At 38.3% G+C, this 26,715-nt stretch overlaps 1 protein-coding gene across 1 annotated transcript in view; it reads left to right on the plus strand.

Annotated features, from left to right (window-relative positions):
- The window catches only part of LOC126481282 (papilin), a 260,118-nt gene that overhangs the window by 212,355 nt on the left and 21,048 nt on the right, over positions 1–26,715 (plus strand). Inside the window, exons 33-35 of the mRNA XM_050104920.1 lie at positions 3,980–4,549; positions 17,532–17,687; positions 21,595–21,708. Of these exons, the coding sequence (XP_049960877.1) occupies positions 3,980–4,549; positions 17,532–17,687; positions 21,595–21,708 (840 nt within the window). The remainder of the gene's footprint in view (positions 1–3,979; positions 4,550–17,531; positions 17,688–21,594; positions 21,709–26,715) is intronic.

The raw sequence follows: 26,715 nt of genomic DNA on the forward strand, positions 1-26,715 counted from the left end.
GACCACTTGCAACCCTACCTAAAACCTCTTTCCTCATTACCTTAGCCAGCTTCATCCTGACCCACAACTTCTTCACTTTTGAAAGCCAGACATACCAACAATTAAAGGGAACAGCCATGGGTACCAGGATGGCCCCCTCGTACGCCAACCTATTCATGGGTCTCTTAGAGGAAGCCTTCTTGGTTACCCAGGCCTGCCAACCCAAAGTTTGGTACAGATTTATTGATGACATCTTCATGGTCTGGACTCACAGTGAAGAAGAACTCCAGAATTTCCTCTCCAACCTCAACTCCTTTGGTTCCATCAGATTCACCTGGTACTACTCCAAATCCCATGCCACTTTCCTTGACGTTGACCTCCATCTGTCCAATGGCCAGCTTCACACGTCCGTCCACATCAAACCCACCAACAAGCAACAGTACCTCCATTATGATTGCTGCCACCCATTCCACATCAAACGGTCCCTTCCCTACGGCCTAGGTCTTCGTGGCAAACGAATCTGCTCCAGTCCGGTATCCCTGAACCATTACACCAACAACCTGATAACAGCTTTCGCATCCCGCAACTACCCTCCTGACCTGGTACAGAAGCAAATAACCAGAGCCACTTCCTCACCCCCTCAAACCCAGGACCTCCCACAGAAGAACCACAAAAGTGGCCCACTTGTGACAGGATACTTTCCAGGACTGGATCAGACACTGAATGTGGCTCTCCAGCAGGGATACGACTTCCTCAAATCCTGCCCTGAAATGAAATCCATCCTTCATGAAACCCTCCCCACTCCACCAAGAGTGTCTTTCCGCCGTCCACCTAACCTTCGTAACCTCTTAGTTCATCCCTATGAAATCCCCAAACCACCTTCCCTACCCTCTGGCTCCTACCCTTGTAACCGGCCCCGGTGTAAAATCTGTCCCATGCACCCTCCCACCACTACTTGCTCCAGTCCTGTAACCCGGAAGGTGTACACGATCAAAGGCAGAGCCACGTGTGAAAGCACCCACGTGATTTACCAACTGACTTGCCTACACTGTGACGCATTCTATGTGGGAATGACCAGCAACAAAATGTCCATTCGCATGAATGGACACACGCAGACAGTGTTTGTTGGTAATGAGGATCACCCTGTGGCTAAACATGCCCTGGTGCACGGCCAGCACGTCTTGGCACAGTGTTACACCATCTGGGTTATCTGGATACTTCCCACTAACACCAACCTATCCGAACTCCAGAGATGGGAACTTGCCCTTCAATATATCCTCTCTTCCCGTTATCCACCAGGCCTCAATCTCCACTAATTTCAAGTTGCCGCCACTCATATCTCACCCGTCATTCAACAACATCTTTGCCTCTGCACTTCCGCCTCGACTGACATCTCTGCCCAAACTCTTTGCCTTTTAATATGTCTGCTTGTGTCTGTATATGTGTGGATGGATATGTGTGTGTGTGCACGAGTGTATACCCATCCTTTTTTCCCCCTAAGGTAAGTCTTTCCGCTCCCGGGATTGGAATGACTCCTTACCCTCTCCCTTAAAACTCACATCCTTTCGTCTTTCCCTCTCCTTCCCTCTTTCCTGACGAAGCAGCCGTTGGTTGCGAAAGCTAGAATTTTGTGTGTATGTATGTGTTTGTTTGTGTGTCTATCGACCTGCCAGCGCTTTTGTTTGGTAAGTCTCATCATCTTTGTTTTTAGATATATTTTTCCTACATGGAATGTTTCCCTCTAGAATAAATAATCAAATAGATTAACAAATGTGTATTTAATTTATTTCCAAATTAATTGCATCTAGTAAATTTTAATCCATATGAGAATTTTACCTTTGCACTGACACCTTTGATGGTTTTATTATATTTAAATTATTTCTCTCCCCAACTCTATCCTGTGTCATTTTCCAAATTTTTCCTGGCTCTGCATTTCAGTTTTTCTTCTAAAGCAGATTAGGTGCCAGTATTTAGCTTTGTCTCATTGTTGTTTTGAAGATTAACTATACAGACACTATGCACTACACTAATCAAGACTGAAACAAGGAGTGTGAAAAAACAAGAAAAGTTTGTCCTGATATTATTTCATCTTATAACAGTGTACTGTATGCATCATTGCTGTCCTCATCCTTTCATTTTCAACAGTTTGTCTTCAGATACTTTAGAGCTATCACAGTTTCATTGGTACCAGCTCTGTAACAATGCTAGCATACACTAAGTGTTGGCATTTCATCTTTCATAGTAAATATGGAAACATCCTTTTTTAATTTGAATTTCTCAATATCTGAAATAATGAACTGCCATTTATATACTTGTGGCATTTCTCTTATCTTTTGACAAAATACTCAGTTATTCATCTTGATGCTCAACCTCACTGTCATGTTGTGTTTGTTTACAAATAAATTTGTTCTTGGATAGGTTCCACCTTCAACAAACACAATTTTTTCTTCTTTTCACTCAGTTTCACTGAAGTTACAGCATCATCAATGGGCTTTTTATTTTATTTCTGTTAAATAATAGGAAAATTGCTCATTACTATCTGTACTTATAGAATATCAGTTTTTAAGAAAAGCCTTCAGTAACCTGAAAACAGACAAAAATTTTTATATCTGGTTTGTTAACATATGCTGTGGTTTCTGTGTTTTGCTTTGTAGCTGGTTTTCCTTCACAGTTTGTTATCTGTAACCATAGAGAACTTCAAAGTTGAACATTCTGAGTCATAAATTTCCTTTGTTAAAAAAAGAAGTGTGTGTGTGTGTGTGTGTGTGTGTGTGTGTGTTTGTGTGTGTGTGTGTGTGTGTGTGTGTGTGTGTGTGTGTGTTCTCTATTTCCAACAAAGGCCTTGTTGGCCGAAAGCTCACTTTCTGACAATTCTTTTGTTGTGACTATCTGCAACTGAGCATCTCTGCTTTAGGATGAGTACAACTATCCCTTTCGTAATATTGTTACATTCCATCCTGGATTTTCCATTGTTTGATTTTTCCTGTTATTTGATAGAAAGAAAATAAAAAAAAACTGATGCTTCAACTTCAGTGAAACCTATTTGGGTGAAATGAAGAGAAAATTGTGTTTGCTCAAGGTGGAATCCATCCAAGGACAAAAACACTATTACAGTTGTACATTTTGTGTTGTTGTCATGGCAGTGTAATACGCTCGGATAAAGATGACTTTTCTTATGGAAAGCTTATGCCATAGGTACTCATGTCTTCTACATTTTGATACTGTTTTGTAATTGATGACATTATTCATTATACTGTAAAAAAATTAATTTCAAATTGGTCTTAGGAAATGTAAGATTTTCTGTATAACAAAACTTGAAGGGGAGTGCTATAATATTATTTGCTACTTATAACAAAATTGTCCATACTTAAAGTGTCAATTTCAGTGCCTCTCTTATTTCAGAAAACAGTAAAATGTTAACTAACATTATACTGTGGCTTTATAGTATTCTTTAAGATGATATAACATGATCAATAACAAAATTTGATTTGTTGCAGGGCATGGAGAAGTTACGGTTTCTTTTCTTCTAACTGATATTTCTTCCTTCAAATTTTTCTGGTACTATAATAACTATTCTCGTATTAAAGCATGTTTTTACATTTTATTAATGGAAGTGCCATTGTGTACATGTGAGGTGGAACTATTGATCTCAATTTTGCTATGATTAAGAGTCCACATGATCCGAAAGGAACATGTAAAATTAATTCACTGTCATTATAATACTACTTTGCCTTTATAAAGAAAAAATCTTGAAAATCTAAATTCTCATGCCACTCTTGCTTAATGGCAACAGCTTAACTAGCTGTTCATAATTTTATAACCAAAGTATAAAAAATCTGCTGCTTAAATTGCTTCTCCACCTAAAAAAAGATGCAAGACTTTTTCTCATTTGGTACTAAAGTCAGATAAGAACTTTCTCACATTTACACAAGTGCACTATTTATAAGACTAACTGGAATGTTGCTAAGCATGAGATTTTTCAACTAACACTGTATTGTAGATCCTCATCCACGGCCAGCTGAGATAATTGGTGAAGACAGTACATACGTAGTGGTGACATTGGGAGCTCCTACTTCTCTCCACTGTTATGCTGTTGGCTGGCCCAGGCCTTCTGTAACCTGGTGGCGTGGTGAACGCTTGCTGCCTCTCAGTTCAGAGCAGTATGAGCAACGGCGTGACTACTCCTTGTTTGTCAGATCTGTTGCCTTGAGACAACTAGGGCCTTACACATGTCAGGCTTACAATGGCCAAGGAAAAGCAACATCATGGACTGTCACTGTACAAGCTATTGGTCCTGTTTACAGTAATAACCCTATTGACAGAGATTACTTCCAGTACCTTGTATCTGCACCTAGAAGGGCACCCGAAAGGAATAAGACAGCAAGTTCCCAAACTAGACCTTCATATCCATACCGACCTGTTCGTCCACCTTACAGACCAAGACCTGCAACAACTCAGACAATACCTGTTATGACAATGACTACAACCACCACTACTACCACTCCTCAACCAGTTGAAGAACGAGAAGATGAAAATGTCCTGGTACCGAAGCAGCCTAGGGTATTTGTAGGTGAGAATGTGATTTTATTTATTTATTAAAATTGTCTTCTATTACATTTTTTGTGAGCTAATATTCCAGAGATTCCACCAACAAAATATTATTACCTCATGTCATGTAAGTCAGTTATTCTCATGATGAAGAAATTAACTCTGTTTAGTTTATTATTTGGACTATTTGGAAAGTACCTCTATTTTTATGTAGTATGAGAAGTAGTGTGGAAGTAGGGACTGGCGAATATATTTGTCACTACAGTGACTCATGCAGTTGGTAGATATGCTTAGATCTGTGAAAGTGTGAAAGCCACAATGTTTCTGGTTTGCCAGCTGTAGTCCTTCAAAATGAACATTACAATCCAAAATCTCTCCATATATGAAATCTGTTATGTAATAGTTTTAAATGGCAATAAATCTCAAAGCTGTTTTGCTTGAGATCATGACTAAGTAATTAGGGTATCACAAGTTCTGTGCTTATCAGTTTTCAAAACTCCTTTCTGTGAACTAAAAAGTGCAATATATGACTACTTCTCTGGACTTTCTTTTTTGTCACAAGATGGAGAGAGAAAACGCCTACTGCACTGAACCATGTCCCAAGATAACACAGATTTTCCATTCTAATGTGAAGACAAAACCATTGACAGTGGCTCAGTGGCGTGAGGGCACACTGACACACTCAACCGACAAACAAACAAAAAATTAAAAAATCTGTGTGTGCAGTTTGGGTTGACATCATAGATTTTTCATGAAAATGTTAGGATGAAATCATAGCAAATGTTTCATATTAATATGTAATTTACTCATAATTATCAGTTTATTTAATACAGTGGTTACACAGAGTGCTGTAATTGTTACAGAATAGATAAATCACATGCTTGGACTGTTGCTGGCTGCTGTATGCATGACGGGCCATCTATGTAATCACTTTGTATCTCTTTTATCTCATTTTTGACTACTGTATCTCTCACATTCATCCAACAGTGGACTTTCAGGCTTTTTGGATTTATTTTTATGCAGGGTTTCTGCTGACTTGCATTTTCTATAGCTCTGACTGTATTTAAAAGTCCTATGAGGCAATGTCTTTCATTATTTTGAATTTTCAGTTTAATATCTATTTTCACTTATATACTGGCAAATATTTTATTGTCTCCCTATGGGTTCTATAAGTGATCCACAAGCTCTTCACAATGACACCTGAATCAATATCCTAGCTAAATGCATCTTCATGTTACACCAACTTAAAAGTTTACACAAAGCTAATTCATACCAATCACCCACATGGCCCTACACTGGTATGATGACATCAAAGGCAAAACAAAAACTGCATGAGAAACACATGCAGACATGACCTATCCATTATGAGCTCAACCACTGTTTATATATTATTTATCCCATATTGTAAGCAATTCAAAACAGATGGTATTTTGTCACACAAGAAAGTTTGTTCAATAAGCGAATAAATGTTTTCATGTCAGGAGGCATTCCAAACTCTTCTCAGCTAGAAAAGTTATGACTGCCATTTTTTGGGCCACCAAAGTATTCTTTTTATGGGTTTTATGGAATGTGGAAGGACAATCACTTCAGTAGTCCACTAAGAGACATTAATAAAACTAAGGAGAGCCATTAAAAATGAGCAACATGATCTCTTGACAATCAGTGTTGTGATGGAAATGCTCCACCAAACTGTTCCAACCAAACTTCAAAATTGTTGCATAAGTTCAAATGAGAGGTTGTTGAACATGTTCCCTGCAGTTTATACTTTGCTCCAAATGATTTCCACCTCTCCATGCACATGAAAAATTGGCTTGACCCCCAATGCTTGGACACCTATGAAGAACATCAAGGTGCTATCATCAGCTGGCTACAATCTCAGCTAACAGCATTTAAGGCAGAGGGAATTCGGCAATTTATTAAGAGATGTAATAAATGCTAATATCTGAATTGTGAGTAAGTAGAGAAGTAACAGTAAGGAATGGTTTGAATATTTTTCAAATAAATTTTATTGTTTCAGTATTTTATTTATAACCAAATGGAGGTTATTTTCCAAATAGCTCTTGTAGTATCTTACAATGTGTTATGGTAGGGTTTGTCACCAAATTTGTCTGTAGAGAAAAAGCATGAATTATACCATTTGTTTTGTGTTCTTGCTTTTTTACACTGCGTCCTTCTGCACTGCTGCATTCTGACACGTGCTAAGTAGTTATTATGTGGACACTTTAATGTTGCAGTTTTAGGTGAGGTGTGTTTTGAACTTTGGGAGGATGAGATACCAGTAGAGGTCTAACCTAAACTTCCTTGCTTACAACACTGCCAAATTAGCAAGCAATTGTGTGGCAGCCAATACTGAATGTTTCGTATACTCCATATTGCTTTGAGTTGTGTGTTGCTTGTTATTTTCTTTTCTTGTTTTAAAATTGTTATTGAGACCAATCTTGGTCCATTACTGAGTTTGAGTATGATTCTCATGACACCAGGAAGGACAGATGATCTCTCACAAAAGTACAGATCACATGCATAGGCTAACCAGCCTTTCGGGGGACCGCAGAGCTTATTCCCCCTTACCGCTCCTTGCTCCTCAGACTGTATAATTTCTCATTTGTTTATGGTCATGGCTGACTGCTACATTAAAGTACCCACACTTTACTGAATCTTAAGAAAACAAAACAAAAGTTTCTTCTGTTTTTACAAATATTTGTGTCAAGATAGCTGATGCCCCAATCACAAAGAATTTAAAATGCTGATACACAGAAAAAATGTGAAGACAATGTACAATTAAGTGTTTCTTTTTTATTGATGACAAGGTAATTGAAAATAGTGTTCTTATTTTACTTTTGAAATAATTAGCCCTGACACTGTAAAGAAACAACTAGAATTTACTCATAGCACTTTATGAAAATAACAGAACTCTTGGATGAAAAACTAAGACAGGGGTCAACTATCTTTATCATGAATGAGGGCAGTATTTTATTGTGTTGGTTTGGATAGCAGGGTAATCACAAAAATGTTAGATTCACAGTCTTCTGCTTGTCAAGAATTTAGAGTCGAGTTAACAGCTGAAACCACATAACATGTGAAGACATGTCTACTGACGACAGTCAGTCTTGCATATTGTTAGACATATACAAAAGTTATAGATTTTTCATTTTTTGGACCTGCGGCATCCTCTGTTTGCTGATAATAGAGGAAAGTGTGAAACGATTCAGTACCGTGCAAAGATTAAACAAAGAGATTCCCTAAGACAATAAATCCATGCACTTTAATTTTCTGAGTTTGATACATGAACAGAGCGAACATGGTTACCAGTCTAAATCAGAAGTGCACTAAATAGGAACTGTTTTCTTTTGTTCAACAGTGATAGTATGTAATCTTCATGTTACAATTACATGGTTGTTTTAAAGTTTCTGTAGGAAAAACAAACGTGGTTTACATTCACAAAAGATTCTCTCTTATTGGACAGTTTGAGAGCAAACTACCCATAACAAAGTTCTTTACACTTGAATTACAATTCCTTTTTGGAAAGTGATTTGCAATCACAAATTTTGTTTTGCCCTTTCTTGTCATTCCTTTTATAAAAATACTAATAAATACACCATATTTACATTATTTTGATTTTTATGCAGTGTAAGTAACATAAACACTAAAAGTAAAGAAAAGAAGAAAAAAAAATGTTGTGACATAGGGCCTCGACCCCATGACTCTTGGATAACTCTCCCGTTCTCTTCCTGCTGCATAAACCACAGCCTGGGAAGAACAGTAACATATATGGCTGTTACCTCACCTGTTCCGTGCCAAAATTGATATTTTGGCTTTCTGGTGCTCCCACTTCTGTCACTTACATTTCTGGCCAAGCCCTCCACGTACTATAAATTTGGATGAACTTGGTGATGATGAGTGGGTGCAGGCCCCATGCTAGATACAACAGCAAGTACACAAACAGGGCAAAAATTTGCACATGAATGACTATGGGGCCACAAGCTTTTCATTTTAGTCAGATATTACTGAAAAAAGTTGCACATTGCAAGTCATTGTGTAATTAAGTGCCAAGTGACCCAGAATAAGAATGTACAACTTTGTGACTTATCAGTAGTTAACCTCTACATATTATGTGTGATGAACTCCAATTTCACAAGAAGGTAGCACACTAGGTGTCACCCATATTGATATCTGAATTTAAAAACTTACATATGAAGAACTTCTAAGATGCTTTCAGTGAGAGTGTAATGATGTCTTCACAAGAGTCTCTGAAATGGTATGAAACCTAGGCTGATACCATCAATTAGAAACAAATAGAGAGAATGGCAGTATTTGTCTTTCCCATACCTGAGAAAGTTCTGAACACAACTACCAGCAGATAAAGTTACATTAAGGAAACTGGATGTCCAAAATGACTGTGATATACAGCATATCATGATTCATAGTGGTTCATTGATATAAGGGACCAGTTCTATCCTCAAATGTAACAAGGGTGAGTTCAGGAATGAAGTTAAGGCTTCATATGAGTATAGTACATCATTCACAAAATTTAGTGAATCATACATATGAAGTTCATACATGATGTACAGTTTAAGTCAACATTTATTTCAAAGCTATTAGACCTTGTATTGTAACAAATAAAACTTGGTGGGGGATATGTGATTAAAATAACATCTAGAATTTTCTCTCCACAGCTTCCCTAGACAGCTACACTGAACCATCATATCCTTGCAATTACTTAAGCATTTGCAAGCACATATGCCTTCTCTTCTCAGGAACTCAAAAACTGTAACATTCATCATACAATCCTAATCTGGACTGAAATACATCAACCAACATCCCTGCTAAAATTATGATTATTTGAGCTATTTTCCAAAAATAATGGGCGTTCTTCCCACTACCCTCCACATATTATTGTGAGTGCCATTTCATCATCTTCCAAATCCTTAAAACAGCTCAATCATTTTCTTTGAATCTCCTCAACTCATTCCTTTGCCATATGGCTCATATCTTCATTACCACACCCAATGAAAAGATTTGCCTATGCACCTCCCCATTCCAGTTACGAACTACGTCGTAAAAGTATCTGAACTTAAATTTTCTCAGCATGTAGTGATGATAGACAGTGACACTTTCTAAAGTGCAAGAAGAAACTTCAGACACTTCCCTGAGTTTCTACTCTGTTATCGTTGTGTTACTCATTGACTTAGTTACTGGAATAGGAAGGCGCACAAGCAAATCTTTTCATTGCGTTTGGCCATGAGATATCTATCTGACAAAGGAATGTGTTGAGGAGGGTCAAAGAAAATGACTGGGCTATTTCAAGGATTGGAAAGGTGATGAAATGTTACTCATAGTAGCATACAAAGAGTACTGGGAGGAGTGGCCATTATTTTTAGAAAATGACTTTCAATAACTGTGGTCCTAGCATTGTTATTTGATGTGTTCCAGTACTGATTAGTGTTGTGTGATGAGAGAGAAACACTTAGGTTTTTCAGTTGAATGTTTTGTTTTTTGAGTTTTGCTACTAAGAAGGGAACTCATATATGTTTGCAAATAAGGCAACTTAAATAATTGTATGATTATGGTGATTCAGGCAGAGCGGTTGTCCAGGGAATCTGTTCAGAGAAAATCCTAGAAGCTATTTAATCATTTATCTCCCAATCGGTTTTATCATTTATAACATCAATCAAATGATTTTCAAACATTCATTGGATTTATAGTTTGTCAAGATGACTGAAGATGTTGAACATAAATCTTGCAAAAAATATTGTCAAATGTTTCATTATTTTATTAATGAAGTATTGCTTACATTTTGACATATGATTAGAGGCAAAGGAAAATACAGCTAAAAGAGTTTTTCAACCAGTTCCAAAATGGTCAGTATTTGTGAAGGTTTACAAACAAATTAGGAGGTAGCATTCCATGCACAGTGCAACTGTTTTAAAGAGCATGTGAAATCAGATAATGCGAGAATGCCCAAAAGACTGATATAAACAAAGATTCTACTCATGTATTTTTATGCATTGATTTAAACATGTGCAGAGTATCTGAAAAATTTGTGCCCAAGTTGATTATGCCCAAAAGAAAGAATTTTACCTTCATACTACATAGGACATACTCCACATTGCCAACAGTGATCTTATGTTTCTTATCAAAGAGGTAACTGGAGGTGAGTTGTGTTTATGAGCAGGACTTGGAAGCAAAATTACATTCAGTGCAGTTGTAGCAGTCTCATTCTTGTGGTCGGAGAAAATATGGCAGGTCTGGATCAAATTTAGGCCGAGTCTGATTTGATGGTCTTGGAATTATGTCACTCATATTATTAATCTAAAGGACACAAAATGACCAAAACATGCTAACTGAAGTTATTTGTTGTAGCTATACTAATGTTTTACATAATACACTAGATCCATGGAGCAAAAAAAATTAGCAGTTGCATAACAAAAATGCTTCAAAGGATTCAGTGGCCTGATTCAGATATAAGTAATGAAAAATAGGCTTTTAATCATCAGACAGGCTACCTGCCCTGCCGCTTTCCATCTCATCAAGTTCTATTAAAATAAAATTATGGACTTATATAATTGTTAGTCAAGTTTACAATCAACTGTGAATCTGTCAAGATGTAATCTCTCATATCTCAGAAATTAAAACATTCTGGACTGCAGAAATCAATTCAAATTTGAAATGATAAAATTTATAAATTAGTAAGATAAATAGTTATTAGAACAGGGCAGTAAGTGCTGCAACATTTGACTCAGATGAAGAGTTTTTTCTCCTAAAACAATGTATTTGCAAATTTGCTACCTTGCTGTTTTGGCTAAATGTATGTTACCCTTTTTTATGATTCCAGTAGGTTACATACTATCAGTGTTGGATAAGAGAATAGTGTTCCTTTTTAATGCACTTCTGATGTAGACCAGTAACCTTGTTTGCTCTGCTACTGTGACATTGTTTGTGTATCTGAAATTTACTGTCATCTGCAGGACGTTATTTACACCTTTTCCAAAAATACTGACAGGACTTTACTCAATGATAGTGCAATAATTCTGTATTCCTATAACAAAATTAAGATTTGATTTGATTCTCCCATTTATTTCGTTACCTTTCTTGTCTTTATCCTCATCTTTATTATATTGCAGGGAAAACATTTAATTAAAATAGTAAGTTAGCTTTAGAGTTTATCTTCTTGTGAATAATCAGCAGTAAAGATGCAAGTGATGAGTCATATTTGACTTAATAAGCAGTAAATATGCCAGAGCACCTCATAATAAGCTCATTCAATATTAAGAAACAATTGAGTTCTTTGAGCACCTGCAGATCATTATGATAGATACTTTGCCGGACATAAATCAAAAATGTGCCTGTAAATTTGTGTTTTGAGAACAATAGTACCCTTCAGTGCCCTGTTTGGATTTTTATGGTGTTTAACTGTATATTTTGTAAAAGCAACCTCTCGAGGGAGGTTTCTACTAATGATAAAAACTGATAAAATTGCCAGTTTGGCCAGGGTGCTTAGCCAATACACTCATCTGCATAATATCTGAAGAGTGATTGTGGGTTAAGGAAGCTTGATGTGACCAGAAATGTTATTTTAAAACAGGATTAGTCTGTAACCATTAATGACAGTGTGAAGTTGCTCTCCTTGGAAGTAATATGAAAGTTATATGGTTATAAGTGTGTCACATCATTTTATATGAGATTCAAAGCTGTTATAGATGCACCTTTTCTCCAGTATATGATCTGAAGGAGCACAAGAACTGAAATGGGTTGATAAGCTTATGAAGAAAAGTTTTAAAGGCATTTGTATGTAACAGTGAAGACCATGGGCTTTGTTCAGAAATTTCTATACTATCTGGCAAGATAGTGTCATACAGAAGTAGTTGGAAATGGCAGCAGCATAACTGCAAGTGGATGAATCACTGGAGGTAGCGATGGAACCATAAATAGGAAATTTCAGAGTGGTGTGATTACCAACAATCTTCCAACCAATATATGCAATTGTGAGGATGATGTGTTGATTTGTGAATGACAATAACATGGAAATCAGAAACAAGTATGAAGCACAAGTCATCAGCTGACAAACAAAGAATATCCAAAGAGCAAATCAAAAGCAAGACAGTGAGACATAGCCAAATACTGATTGCTGCATGACCTGTAGCTTTATATGGAACAGGAGTGTGACTGTCAGGTTACTGCACTGAGGTACTTAATTGTGTTACCTGTAATTGCCATGCAGTCACTTGATGCAGTAAGAGGGAAGATTGTATACTGTCAACTTGGACACCTCTATAATGATTTCAGGCTAAAGCCATTTCTTCTCTAATCCAAACCATTTGGATTGGGAAGAAAATAAAAATCAGTGGACTACACATTTTTAGTGAGTGGCTTATGAATTTGAAGAGCTGAAAGATGATGTTTTGAATGAATACAAACCCACTAGTTCAAGATTAATTCATTTTAATCTTAATATATCTCCATGAATCACCAAATCATCATAAATTTGAAGAAATCACATGTGTAATAGATGTTTCTGTGGCGTTTTTAAATAGTAAGTAAAGCTGTCCTCAATGAAGAGATTGGTTTGACCATCATAGTACTTCATTAGGCATCATACTATTGGAAGAAGTATGCCATTGCCTTCCTCTGATCTTTGAAGTGATATATTCGTCCACTTGTAGGGGTTTCTTACAATTTAATGTGGGCTATGAACCATAGTCCAGCTTGACAGGTCTTAAATTACCAAATCACTGCCAGAGGTGAAAGAAATTATAAATGACACAAAAAATCCCAGGAGTAGGTGGGTGTTGCATCCCAGACCTTTGGATCTGTAGTCTGGCAGTAACTCACAAAGCAACTCTGCTATGCTCATTCAGAGAACACAAAATGGACTTTTTGAGAGTTTCAGAAAAAAATATTTTCAACAACCTGGGCTGGTTTTAAAAGTGTACCGGAAGTCGTCGTCGTCTTCTTCTTCTTCTTCTTCTTTTTAAAAAACTGCATGCCCTATGAGCTTGTCTTTGGATTTTTTTTTAACCTAATGATGTGGCCACAATAGCTGATTCTGTTGTGTTTCCGAGGAGTAATTTGGGGCTAGACATCCATGGTGGGATGCACCACAAACAAGCCTGTGAAAAGAGCACAAAAAATTGATACAATAAGAGATTTCACCATATGAAGGAACAGAGAGAGGTATCCTTTCCTTCAGTGAAATTGCATAAGTATGCAATGTGTGGCTAATAATCAATGTTTTACATGAAAATGAGAAAATGGGAAAAATTCCATAAATGGATTTTAGGCTAGCATTCAAGCTTTCAAATGACAGTGTGGTACGATATTTAAAAAATGTAAAATTTATATGGAACATGGACATTTAGATGCATCTATTGATGGTAGGCAAGGGAAACAAGTGAACCATGACCTGGATACATTGCAGAGAAACTACATGGGGGAATATTTCTGTAGTAGGGTTAGCCATGATTCATGTGAGGGAAGACAACTTTATCAATGGTTAATTCCCTTGCCCCACTGTCCATTGTCATATCTCCATTTTATTGCCTCCCTGAAGACAGTCGTCATTCTTTAGAAGGGTACAGTGGAGTTTTCGTTCCTTTCATACTTTGATAATATATTCTATATATATAAAATATTCTTTTTTCCCCAGCAGTATCTCACCACTGTTTGAAGTTTAGCAATCTGGACTGCAGGCTAAGAATAACCAACAAGAGCTCCAGCCTTATTGAGTCGATTCCCACAGTGGATTGAGTGGAATTTGTATCTGTGTGTCACTCTCATTGTTACCTTTCTGAGTTTCTTTCACCAATAGCTATGTCTCATGCAGACAAAGTAACTAACTGGTTTGAAAAATACTCACATCCTTCACAGGGAATGGTGGAATGCTTTAAAATTTCATCAAGCTATTATTACAGTGATAATTGACAATTACTGTAATATTCAGTGGTACGAGGCAAATTTCTAGAATCTGCACAATTTTTCATATGAAAATATGATGTGTAACATAGGAATCCCCTCCCGCTCTCCTCTCATATGATCAAGTCCGTGAAGTGAACTGATAGTTTAGATCAACATAACATCTTTCACAGGAGATGGGTCAGGGCAGAATATGTATGTATACTTGTCCATATATGAAGCACAGTACCTCAATATATTAGAAGAATAGATAGGCAAAAAAAACAGTTAGCTCAGAAATAATTTTCTACATATTCTCTTTGTTTGCCATTACTTCATTTCCAAGATTATTGATAATTATATCTCTCTTCTACAGATGTATGTGTGTCGTGTCATAGGATTTAGTTTTTAGCAACTCAAATTCAGGTTGAGGGAATCACTTCCTCATTTATTCATAGCCATTGTATTTGGCCAGTAAGTTGTTTTGTTGACAATAGCATGTGAATTAATGAGGTTTTTGTTATTTCTTTATACACAATATTCTCTTGTGCCTTACACTTTTTTCAGCTGGCTTCTTTTGTTACATAATAAAAGGACTTTAGATATTTCTAAGTACATTAGTAGTGGGCAATAACAAAAACTAATTATTGCTGGTAATAACAACACTATTTCACATTGATTAATTCTTTGTATCATTTGCTACAACTAAAATGTGTTACTATTATTAGCATTTTTACTAACATATTTTTATGCAACTATGCACACAAATTAAAAATTACTCAACATGTTTAAAGGTGTAAGGTATGAAAAGTTTATGGTGTAATGCCATATATGTGTTGTGCAGTTCCATTATGTTTAACTGACATGCATTACATGTTGTTGTGAATGAAGTGTTGTAAGGTTCCATGGCATATGATGGTGATGAAAAATGGGATGCATTGCCTTTAATGATTTGGTTAAAATAAGAATCGTATGTAGGTCTGAAAGGCTGTTATGTGCTAACACACTATGTGATTAAACATATCCAGACACCTAGCTGAAAATGACTTACAAGTTCCATCGGTAATGCTGGAATTCAATATGGTGTTGGCCCACCCTTAGCCTTGATGACAGCTTCCACTCTCGCAGGCATACATTCAACGAGGTGCTGGAAGGTTTCTTGGGGAATGGCAGCCCATTCTTCTCGGAGTGCTGCACTGAGGAGAGGTATTGATGTTGGTCACTGAGGCCTGGCACGAAGTCAACTTTCCAAAACCTGCCAGATGTGTTCCATAGGATTCAGGTCAGGACTCTGTGCAGGCCAGTCAGTTAGAGGGATGTTACTAATTGATGTTTTGGCTTTTTAGTCAGTAAGTTGTAAAAAAATTTTTTTAATTAAAAATGCCTGTTATAATCAAGGCCAAAAAAATACTGAAAAATGCCAGTGATTCAGAACTAAAATAGCAATACTGGTTTCAACTAGTCAGTTTTTCCCAGCCCTAGCCTGATCTGTAATAATTGCAGATCTCTTTGGTAATTTTTAAAGAATGCTCCTAAACCCATTTCCATAGCGTCTGTCATTCATTTCAGAATCATAATCTGCACCTCCTTTTTGCCCAATAAAAAGAGCCACCATTTAGCACGAGCCCACATTTGTTCACATCAGAGCACACTCTAATCTTTTTTCCAGATCTGTACAGTGTTTTAATTCTTCCTTACCAGCCATTCTACTCTTGGACACTTCCTCTGTGATAATCCTATACATTTTCTTGCACATAAGGCAATTTTTGTTCCTGCCATCCAAACTTTCAGGAATTATTTGGACCACAATGACTCTCATCAGTGTAACGAATAGTCCATCCAGTATTTTGCAAGTGGTTTATTTCCTGCAAGAACTCTGCTACTTGGTTATTTTCTATCAGCATAGTTTTTTGGTGAATTTTTGGTATCTGAAACCCAATTGTCAAGTAGTGTGCCAAAGTGTTGTTTCACTCATCCAATTCGTTCTTCAAATTTTTCAATATGGCTGCTACTGTTGGAAACTGCTTTTCTACATACAAGTCATGGATTTTCCTTCTTATAACTCCCTGTGTAAACTTGTCCAATGCAAATTTCTTTCACCTGCCAGTACTACTTTTGGTGGCACAAGACATGAAGGTTCCCCGCATTCTCTCAAAATTTGCTTCACTGTTCTTTCACTAATACTGAGATATTCAGAAATTCTATGTAGTGCCTGAGGTTATGATACTGAACTACTCACAACCTGTTCTTTTTGGCCTGAGAGTAAGCAAACACACTGATCACCATGGACTTTTCATAACTGCATAAATGATACACAGTTCCACACAAGAACAAGGCTATTAATTCTATCATAAAGACTGTGTCACATGAGTATACAACATTGAAAGTCAACATGCTTGTTTTTTATCTGACAGGAAGCACCAATGTAAACACTGCAACAATGAATGATGGAATGGAAATTCTGTTCAGAGGTCTGTTAACGTGTCATATCCAAGGACATGGTACATAACAATGCAAAAGCAAATAAATTAGTCACTTGGTATTAGTGCTTTATGTAGATTTATGAGCATAAAACATAACAGCTGTGAAAGGCAACAATAGACAGAAATAGAATTTACACTCTTTGTCTTGTTCATGCATATCATCGTTAGGTGAATAGTAGCAATCTACATCCATTATTATTACAACAAATAACTAATGAGAAACCAACAAAAATCTGTCTGTCAGTAGAAAATGCTTCTATCTTTAAATTGGGCAAAGGAAACTGTTTACATATTTGTGGTCTGTCTTCTGCGACTCTTCAAAGTTAACATTCACCAAAAAGCACTCTCAAATATTACTGCATATGTCATCCCATTTCCAACTAAACTGTAATATTCATACACCAAATAAAAGTAGACATTTACAAAATTCCAGGACGGTACAACACATCAACTTTTGTCATGCAATGCAGTCAGAAAATGAGTTCAAAGTCAGGGATCAGTCATGGCAACAGGCATTAAGACCCATGTCATTGGCAGTTTTAATATGTTTTAATGGTAGCCAATGAATGTAAACTTTAATTTCATGTATAAGAACAGTGTGATGCTAATTTTCAACTACTGAATATTTTTCAGTGCCTGTGCAAGTAAATGTAACAGTAGACCGAACAGTTTATCCTGTTGGGAGTGAAATATCCATTGCCTGTGATGTTGATGGGTATCCCATCCCACAGGTTCAGTGGTTTAAGGATGACAATCCTCTTCAAGTTGGAAACAGAATTCAAGTTTCAGGTAACATATGTACCTTGTTTTATGAATCATTTTGTAATATGATAATGAACAGTCAATTGTTTTACATAATACTAAAGATAATTGTTGGTAAGGATATTTTAAATATCATGCTGGTCATCAGGTTGCAGCTAATGTTCTTTGTCAGTGTCTGTTTAAATGTTATTCTGATAATATTTGATGCTTGGTAGGGCCCACTGCTATAAATTGTTATTAACTATCATTACAAGTTGGTGATTTGTAATTCACTCATGTTGTATCAAATGATACCCTAACATTTGATAGTGTTGGTTTCCATAATATGTAACATGTGTGAAGTACAAAAGAGAATGGTTGTACTGATGATACTAACTTTACAGACAATAGTACATTAATTGTGTTTCCAAATAAAGGGTTGACATGTAATAAAAAAATGAGAAAAAAAGCCTTATACTTTAACAAAGAGACTAAATAGGTACTAACAAAGAGATAGAGGGGCTGGCCAGTACTTACCTCAGCTCAGTACAGCCGATAGATACACATAAAACACATAAAACAGAACCGAAAATTTACGTTCCTAGCTTTCGGAACAAATGTTCCTTCATCGGGGAGGAGAGAGCGGAAAGAAAGGGAAGAAGGGAAAGGAGATTCAGTTACTCACAACCCAGGTTATGAAGCAACAGGGAAAGGAAAATAGGTAGGGTAGCAAGGATGGAGGCATGGACAACCATGCCTCCATCCCTGCTACCCTCCCTATTTTTCTTTCCCTGTTGCTTCATAACCTGGGTTGTGAGTAACTGAATCTCCTTTCCCTTCTTCCCTTTCTTTCCGCTCTCTCCTCCCCGATGAAGGAACATTTGTTCCGAAAGCTAGGAACGTAAATTTTCGGTTCTGTTTTATGTGTATCTATCGGCTGTACTGAGCTGAGGTAAGTACTGGCCAGCCCCTCTATCTCTTTGTTAGTATTTGTTTCACATCTCATATGAGAATTTCCATTAATCATTTAGACTAAATAGGTACTCAGTACTTACATTCAAGAAATTGTAATACTGCCAATAGACACATGGAAAAGTGAAAACACTAAACCTAGTTTCTGGAACTATTAGTTCCTTTCTCAGGAAGCAGAGATGAGTAGGTTGGGGAATATTAGAAAGGAGTAGCAGGTCCCTTCAGACTCCAGGATGAGAGGGATGTATGTCCTCTATTGGCAGTAAACCCAATATTTTATTAGTTACAGGAAAATACATACACATGGCATAAATGTTGCCTATCTTGGTTAATGAGAAGAAGGCTTTTGCATCTTCCGTACATAAAATTCAATCAGTTGAGAATGCAATGACAATGCACCTTCAGTGCATCCGATTCTTTTGAGTTATCGTTACTCATATTCTGATTTACAAAAACCTTATATTCAATAGGGTACTCAAAATATCAAAGCTGACAATGTAGTAGAGATTTCTATGTAAACACTTAAAGTGATTGGAGCATTCAATGTATAATATTTCTGGCTCCAAATGGCACCCACAGAGTACATAGAGCTCTGACCCTCCCAATTTTCACCCCCCCCCCCCCTCCCCCAGTTCATATACATAATTACCCTGAATACACTCCTGGAAATTGAAATAAGAACACCGTGAATTCATTGTCCCAGGAAGGGGAAACTTTATTGACACATTCCTGGTGTCAGATACATCACATGATCACACTGACAGAACCACAGGCACATAGACACAAGCAACAGAGCATGCACAATGTCGGCACTAGTACAGTGTATATCCACCTTTCGCAGCAATGCAGGCTGCTATTCTCCCATGGAGACGATCGTAGAGATGCTGGATGTAGTCCTGTGGAACGGCTTGCCATGCCATTTGCACCTGGCGCCTCAGTTGGACCAGCGTTCGTGCTGGACGTGCAGACCGCGTGAGACGACGCTTCACCCAGTCCCAAACATGCTCAATGGGGGACAGATCCGGAGATCTTGCTGGCCAGGGTAGTTGACTTACACCTTCTAGAGCACGTTGGGTGGCACGGGATACATGCGGACGTGCATTGCCCTGTTGGAACAGCAGGTTCCCTTGCCGGTCTAGGAATGGTAGAACGATGGGTTCGATGACGGTTTGGATGTACCGTGCACTATTCAGTGTCCCCTCGACGATCACCAGTGGTGTACGGCCAATGTAGGAGATAGCTCCCCACACCATGATGCCGGGTGTTGGCCCTGTGTGCCTCGGTCGTATGCAGTCCTGATTGTGGCGCTCACCTGCACGGCGCCAAACACGCATACGACCATCATTGGCACCAAGGCAGAAGCGACTCTCATCACTGAAGACGACACGTCTCCATTCGTCCCTCCATTCACGCCTGTCGCGACACCACTGGAGGCGGGCTGCACGATGTTGGGGCGTGAGCGGAAGACGGCCTAACGGTGTGCGGGACCGTAGCCCAGCTTCATGGAGACGGTTGCGAATGGTCCTCGCCGATACCCCAGGAGCAACAGTGTCCCTAATTTGCTGGGAAGTGGCGGTGCGGTCCCCTACGGCACTGCGTAGGATCCTACGGTCTTGGCGTGCATCCGTGCGTCGCTGCGGTCCGGTCCCAGGTCGACGGGCACGTGCACCTTCCGCCGACCACTGGCGACAACATCGATGTACTGTGGAGACCTCACGCCCCACGTGTTGAGCAATTCGGCGGTACGTCCACCCGGCCTCCCGCATGCCCACTATACGCCCTCGCTCAAAGTCCGTCAACTGCACATACGGTTCATGTCCATGCTGTCCCGGCATGCTACCAGTGTTAAAGACTGCGATGGAGCTCCGTATGCCACGGCAAACTGGCTGACACTGACGGCGGCGGTGCACAAATGCTGCGCAGCTAGCGCCATTCGACGGCCAACACCGCGGTTCCTGGTGTGTCCGCTGTGCCGTGGGTGTGATAATTGCTTGTACAGCCCTCTCGCAGTGTCCGGAGCAAGTATGGTGGGTCTGACACACCGGTGTCAATGTGTTCTTTTTTCCATTTCCAGGAGTGTATTTTTGACATCCTTGTAAACATTGAAATTACTATGGGAAAAAAAATTTATCTTCATATTTCTGTGAGTAGTTACAAAATATTATTTCATACATTACTGCATGAGCTTTGTAATCCTATGTTGGAACTTTAATGTTCCTGTTTCATATAACCTGAAGACATAGTAACAACAGGGAAGTACCAGTACATTCATTGCAAAGTGTCTGATTTTTCCTGTCAGGATGCTACTTGTTGACATATTTCTCCCAAGTTATAACTGTAAGCACGTAATTCACATAGAATCTTTTGAGTTAAGGAGAAGGACTTCACAATGTCACAGCTAGCCAAGTATATATTTGTATTATATTTTTTGAGCTAATGCAAACAAGAGCACATCAGTAAATGTATACCAGCAATGTAGTCAATGGACACATATCACTTTGGTTTTTAAAAACACCATAGCACGAACACTACAAATTAACGTAAATGATTGCCTCAGATATGTTGTAAGACAATTGTGAGCCTACAATATTTTGACATTACAAAACTTCAGCAATATACTGGCCCTGTAAACATTATTTCTGTACCAGTGGCCTCCAGCAATACTTAAGTGCCAAAGCTGAAAACACCTGCATTTCTGTAGCCTGGATTAATAATGACCTGTGTTCATAGATCTGTTGGATACAGAACCTAGGACTACACAGAATAATGTTGATCATATTCACAAAATTCTTAATGGTTTCATAAGCTGGATCTTTATATGTCTTACACTAAGTTCCAAAACACATTTTTCAAAATTGCTATGGATGAATCTTGGTAACATTCACACCTAATTGTTCAATAATTGGCTGAATACATAAATGCACACCTTAACAGTTTTACTAAATATACTTGTTTCTTAGACTTATATGTTTACAACTTGCAGAAAGTCACAGACTGCTGATATCAAGAGCTGAGGGAACAGACTCTGGCACATATCGATGTGCAGCATCAAATCCATACAGTGCCTCATCTAGTGCTGTCTCAGTTGTTGTTGAAGGTAAATATCAATATATCTGTGTGTGTGTGTGTGTGTGTGTGTGTATGTGTGTGTGTGCGTGTGAGTGCGCGCGCGTATGTGTGTGTGTGTGTGTGTGTGTGTGTGCCAAAGGTACTTCAAGAGCTATCTCCTTCTGTGGATACTGTCATTTCTCCAGGAAATAAAGAACATATCAGTATTGGTTGAATTTACTCTCAGTAGGTAGTCGGTGGTAGTTTACAGGGGCTCATACAAGAAAGCTGGGACCAAAGAGAACTCAAGGTTTACATTGATCTCTCTTACCAACAGGTTTGAGATGTTGTCACCCGCTGAAATGGAAACTGAGCCAGTACAATGCACTTCACCTTTAGGGAAGCCCATCATATTCCATTTCAGAGACAGGCAAACACAAAAGGATAGGGGTGTGTAAAATGACAGCAGTTTAAATGTACAGTGAATAACGGTACCCCGTAAGGAAATCTCAGCAAGTGATGGTCTCATCTAATGTGGTGAAGAGGCCGTCCCAGCAGCCACTCAGGAAAGAAGGTGCAACCATCTGCAGATGGAGATGTGTATTGAAATGAGTGATGCCTGTTGTCTGGGCTCTAAGGTCACAGTTGGATTATCCTAGCAACTACCAGAAAAGGCCGAGAATATCAGTCTTGCCCATTGAATTTCAGTTTATGTTTCAACCAGAGACTTTAAACCTTCTAGGGCAAGCTAGGCTGCAACTTCTTTAGAATTGTGTTGCAGGGTTAAAAACTGAAGTGTATCACTAAATGGGTCATCACTCCACTATATATCAGAAGCTGCTATACAGATAGTTTACTTTAAGTTGAGCTTAAACAAGGTGTTTTTAGAGCAGACAACTATCTAAAGCTGTTGTCACTTTGCAAGACAGAAGTGTCCACATCATACTCATTATTGAGATATAACATAATTGGATAGATAAAAAATCTACTCCCCAAGCGGTGGCAGGAGAAAACATATATATGGGTAACGTAAATTTAGAAACTGTTTGAAGGCAGTGGCTCCTTGTGGCAGAAGGGTCAAGGGAATGAGTGGTGAGATTTAGGAAATGGGCAGAGTTCAGAAAAGTCACCCAGAGGAGACTTACCGGATGGGATGAGAAGGAGAGGCTGCTTGTTGGGGACTGACAACAGTCTCCAATCTTTTCAAATCCCTCCCCCTTTCCTAAACCTCATCAGTCCTTTACCTTCATCCCTCTTGCTTCCCTTCAACCACTCTGCCAGAAGAAGGAGCCACTGGCTCCAGAAGCTTCTGCATTTACTTAACCCCTACATATATTTCCTCCTGCTGCCACTTGGTGAGTATATCTTTTATTTATCAAATTAAATTGCGTTTTCAAAAATTGATTATTTTTGTTCTGGACGTGTGGGAGAAAGGGCAACACATGATCACCGAGAATTTATAAACAAACATCCTGGTTCACAATCACAGTAACCTCAATCAGTAGGTTCAATCCATGGTATGAAAAACACCATTAAAACATTGCAGCAGCACCTCTGCCTAAACTACACCCTCCATACACTACACTTTACACATCTTACTGGGCCATTTCTGCACTTGAAACCTGTGATCATTTCAAAAGAGACCTAACTGCAACTTGTTGAAACACACTGCACACCTCCAGTCAGCTACTCTGTAGTTGTCTGTCCCATCAGAGTTGTACAGCCTCATGTGCTGCTGTGTTCAATGGCCATTTGCAAGGTAATCTACTCCAAATGTTCATTGCTTGCAGCTTTCAATGTTTACTCAGAAATTGGTTGAAATTGGCATGCATTCACTAATTGTAGTAATTCCAGTTGGGTTCAAAACTGACAATTATTGACAAGTTATGAACTTATCTCCATCCCTGTCAATTGCTATCTTTTATGACCACTGTTCTTATGTCACGTTATGTAGCTGCAGGTGGTGCATCATGCCTTGTAGACATGTAGATACACCAACATGTTAGGCAACTTCATTCATGATGTGGTCATAAGAAACTGTAAAAACTATTGCATCTTTCTACCATTCTGAGATATCTGCACTTTAACCCTTCTTATCGTGCTGATTCCATACAATCGGCTGGCACATACTCACCATTTCACTGTGCTGAGTTACATGATCGTTGGAGGATGTAATGTCACAAACCTAGCTGAGAGTGAAGTCTGTCAGTAGCATCTTGAGTTCATAGCCTGTTACTGAAAACAGTTTGAGCATTGAACAAAATCATATACAGTTGCTTAAAGTTTCATTAGTTTGACAATTTATTATGTTAAAATTGCATTTGAATGATACCATTTCATTTTGAACTTCAGTTCATAATTCACAAACACCAGGTCAGAACATACACTGGATGAGTATTTCAGTGGCAACACATTTTAGAAATGTTAACCTTCCACAGATCATCCATCATAAGGAAATAGTCCGTTACACACAGTCCTCAAAGTAAGTCACCTAAACATTTAATATAGCAAAGGTAAAGACACTACTATTAAATGCAGACTGTAAGACACAGTTCATATTTGCAATAACCAAAGAAGTTTAGTGAGTACATGGTCTGCACATGTTCAAAACTAACCACACACTTCAGCACTTAGATGTATGTCATATAATTAACGGGCACAAACTTTCATGGAGATGTTGACTGTATGCTTGCTAGATGTCGACTGAGCATGTTTGGGTGAGCGATAGTGTATATAGAATGGCATAATGATATTTTGTGAGATTTTTACTTATTAGTTTATAAAATTATAGAGTGAAAATTTACTGTATAGATGATCTGTGGAGCCCAACAAGAATTTGCTTTAACTAAAAGGTAGCTAGTTAGGAAAGTACAAAAGTTCACAGTACTATTTGATTAGCAATCTGTAATGCCTCTGCAATGATTTTCCTATTCCGTGTAAAGTTATCATAATTCAAGTTTTGCTAATTTAAATAAATTCTTAATTAGTGGTTTTATTACATAACAAAGATAAGAAAAATTACTGCAACAATAGCATAAAGTCAAACTCGGGCATTAACCAAACACAACGACTCAAATATCAAAAAATTTTGGGTGAAGCAAAACATTAATTATGAATATCTTTTAAATTAATTAGTTTGAATTTGGTTGCTGGAAATCATGTGTTTCCAATGAGTGGACTCAATCCTCACAATACTACTAATCACCTAACACTAATTTTCATATAGTATGATATTGTAATGACTTTGATTACTAATCTCTCTTAATAAGATATTAAGCAAAACTAAATATACTACTATAATCAGCTGACTGTAAAATATTTCATGGATAATGAAATTACTTAGAATATTGTGTGAATAGTTTTTTCGCAGTTTCAGATACATCCTGCATATATGCACTAGGTATATAAATAGTCAGATGAGAGATAAGGGAAAAAATTATTATTTAAGAGGAGTGGAATAAAATCAGGTGATTCACGCCACTTTGCTATTCCGCCACTGAATTTTACAAATATTGAAAAATTGATAACTAGATAATTCACTGTAAACACAACAGTCATTTACATTTACACATACACTGTCTAGCCACATTAATACGACCAACTGTCAGAAGCCCTTTGCAACATGGACCGCTGTGAGACCTGCAGGAAGAGAGTCAGTGAGGTTCTGCAAGTACCAATGGATGTGGTGCCATACGAACTCCAGTGCCGTAGCCAGCTGTGCTAGGTTTCTCAGATGAGGATCCATGGCATGAACAGCCAGCTTGAAGTGGTCCCAGAGATTCTGAACTGGATTTAAATCTGGGGGGTTTGGTGGCCAGAGGTGTATAGTAAACTCATCCTGGTACTCTTTGAAACAAGCTTGTACTCTGTAAGCTGGGTTACACATTGCATTGTCCTGCTGGTAGATGCCATCGTGCTGAGAAAAAACAAACTGCATGTAGGGGTGAACACAGTTCCCCAGGACAGATGCATACTTGTGTTGATCCAGTGTGCTTTCCACAATGACAATATCACTCAGAAAATGTCACAAAAACATTCCCCAGACCATAACGCATCTTTCTCTGGCATGGGCCCTTCCAACATTTGTTGCAATATTTGCTTTTAGACATTTCATGCGCTTCACGCCAATGGCCACCTGTCTGATGGAGTTTAAAACATGATTCACCTGGAAAGGCTACCTGTTGCCACTCAGTGGACCTCCAGTTGTAGTGTTGGTGTGCAAATTCCAGCCTTTGTCAGCAAAGAACAGCAGTCACCATGGGTCCATGAACAAGGTGCCTGCTGTGGAGACCATACATGGCAACATTCACGGAATGGTAATTGAGTAGATGCTGTTGGTAGCCCTTATTTCATCTGGGTAGTCAGTTGCTCAGTAGTTGCATGTCTATTTGCCCATACACATCTCCACTGCTGTCATTCCCCCCATCGTCTGCGGCCCATGATACATCACAGTTGCCTCAGCGCCAATTTTGCATAGCACCATTTTGCCACTCACCATATGCTTCGACCACAGCAGCACACAAACAGTGTACAACCTTATTCATTTTGGAAATGCTTCCACACTTGACCCCAAAGCCAATGGTCATGCCCTTTTGAACACCAGATAAATCACTCCATTTCCTCATAACGACACAGCCTCCACCATTAGCCCTGTCACATGCTCTCTGTGAGTGGTTATTGCCTATTGATGGCAAACATAGGTGTTGGTCACACTTATGTGATTAGACCGTGTGCTTTTTTAAATTAATCACAAATCAAACATATGAAATTTACATACAATATAAAGTTACAGAAATGAATATTCTGTTCAATACAGAAATGTAGAATTTGGAAAAATACGACTTTCCATATTTATGTTAGTTACAAAATTGAATAATTAATCAGCCATTCGACAAGGCTATGACTTACTAAACTCATGCCCTAACATGTCTGACATTTTGCCCATAGCTTTCTGCCCCCCACCCCCCACCCCCACCCCCTCACCCCCAATCCCCTGCCCAAGCTCTCTGCAATATCCTGGGCTCCCTAACCTACAGCTCCTACCCCTTTAACCATC

Source organism: Schistocerca serialis, chromosome 5 (genome assembly GCF_023864345.2).
Source record: "Schistocerca serialis cubense isolate TAMUIC-IGC-003099 chromosome 5, iqSchSeri2.2, whole genome shotgun sequence".
NCBI lineage: Eukaryota > Metazoa > Arthropoda > Insecta > Orthoptera > Acrididae > Schistocerca > Schistocerca serialis.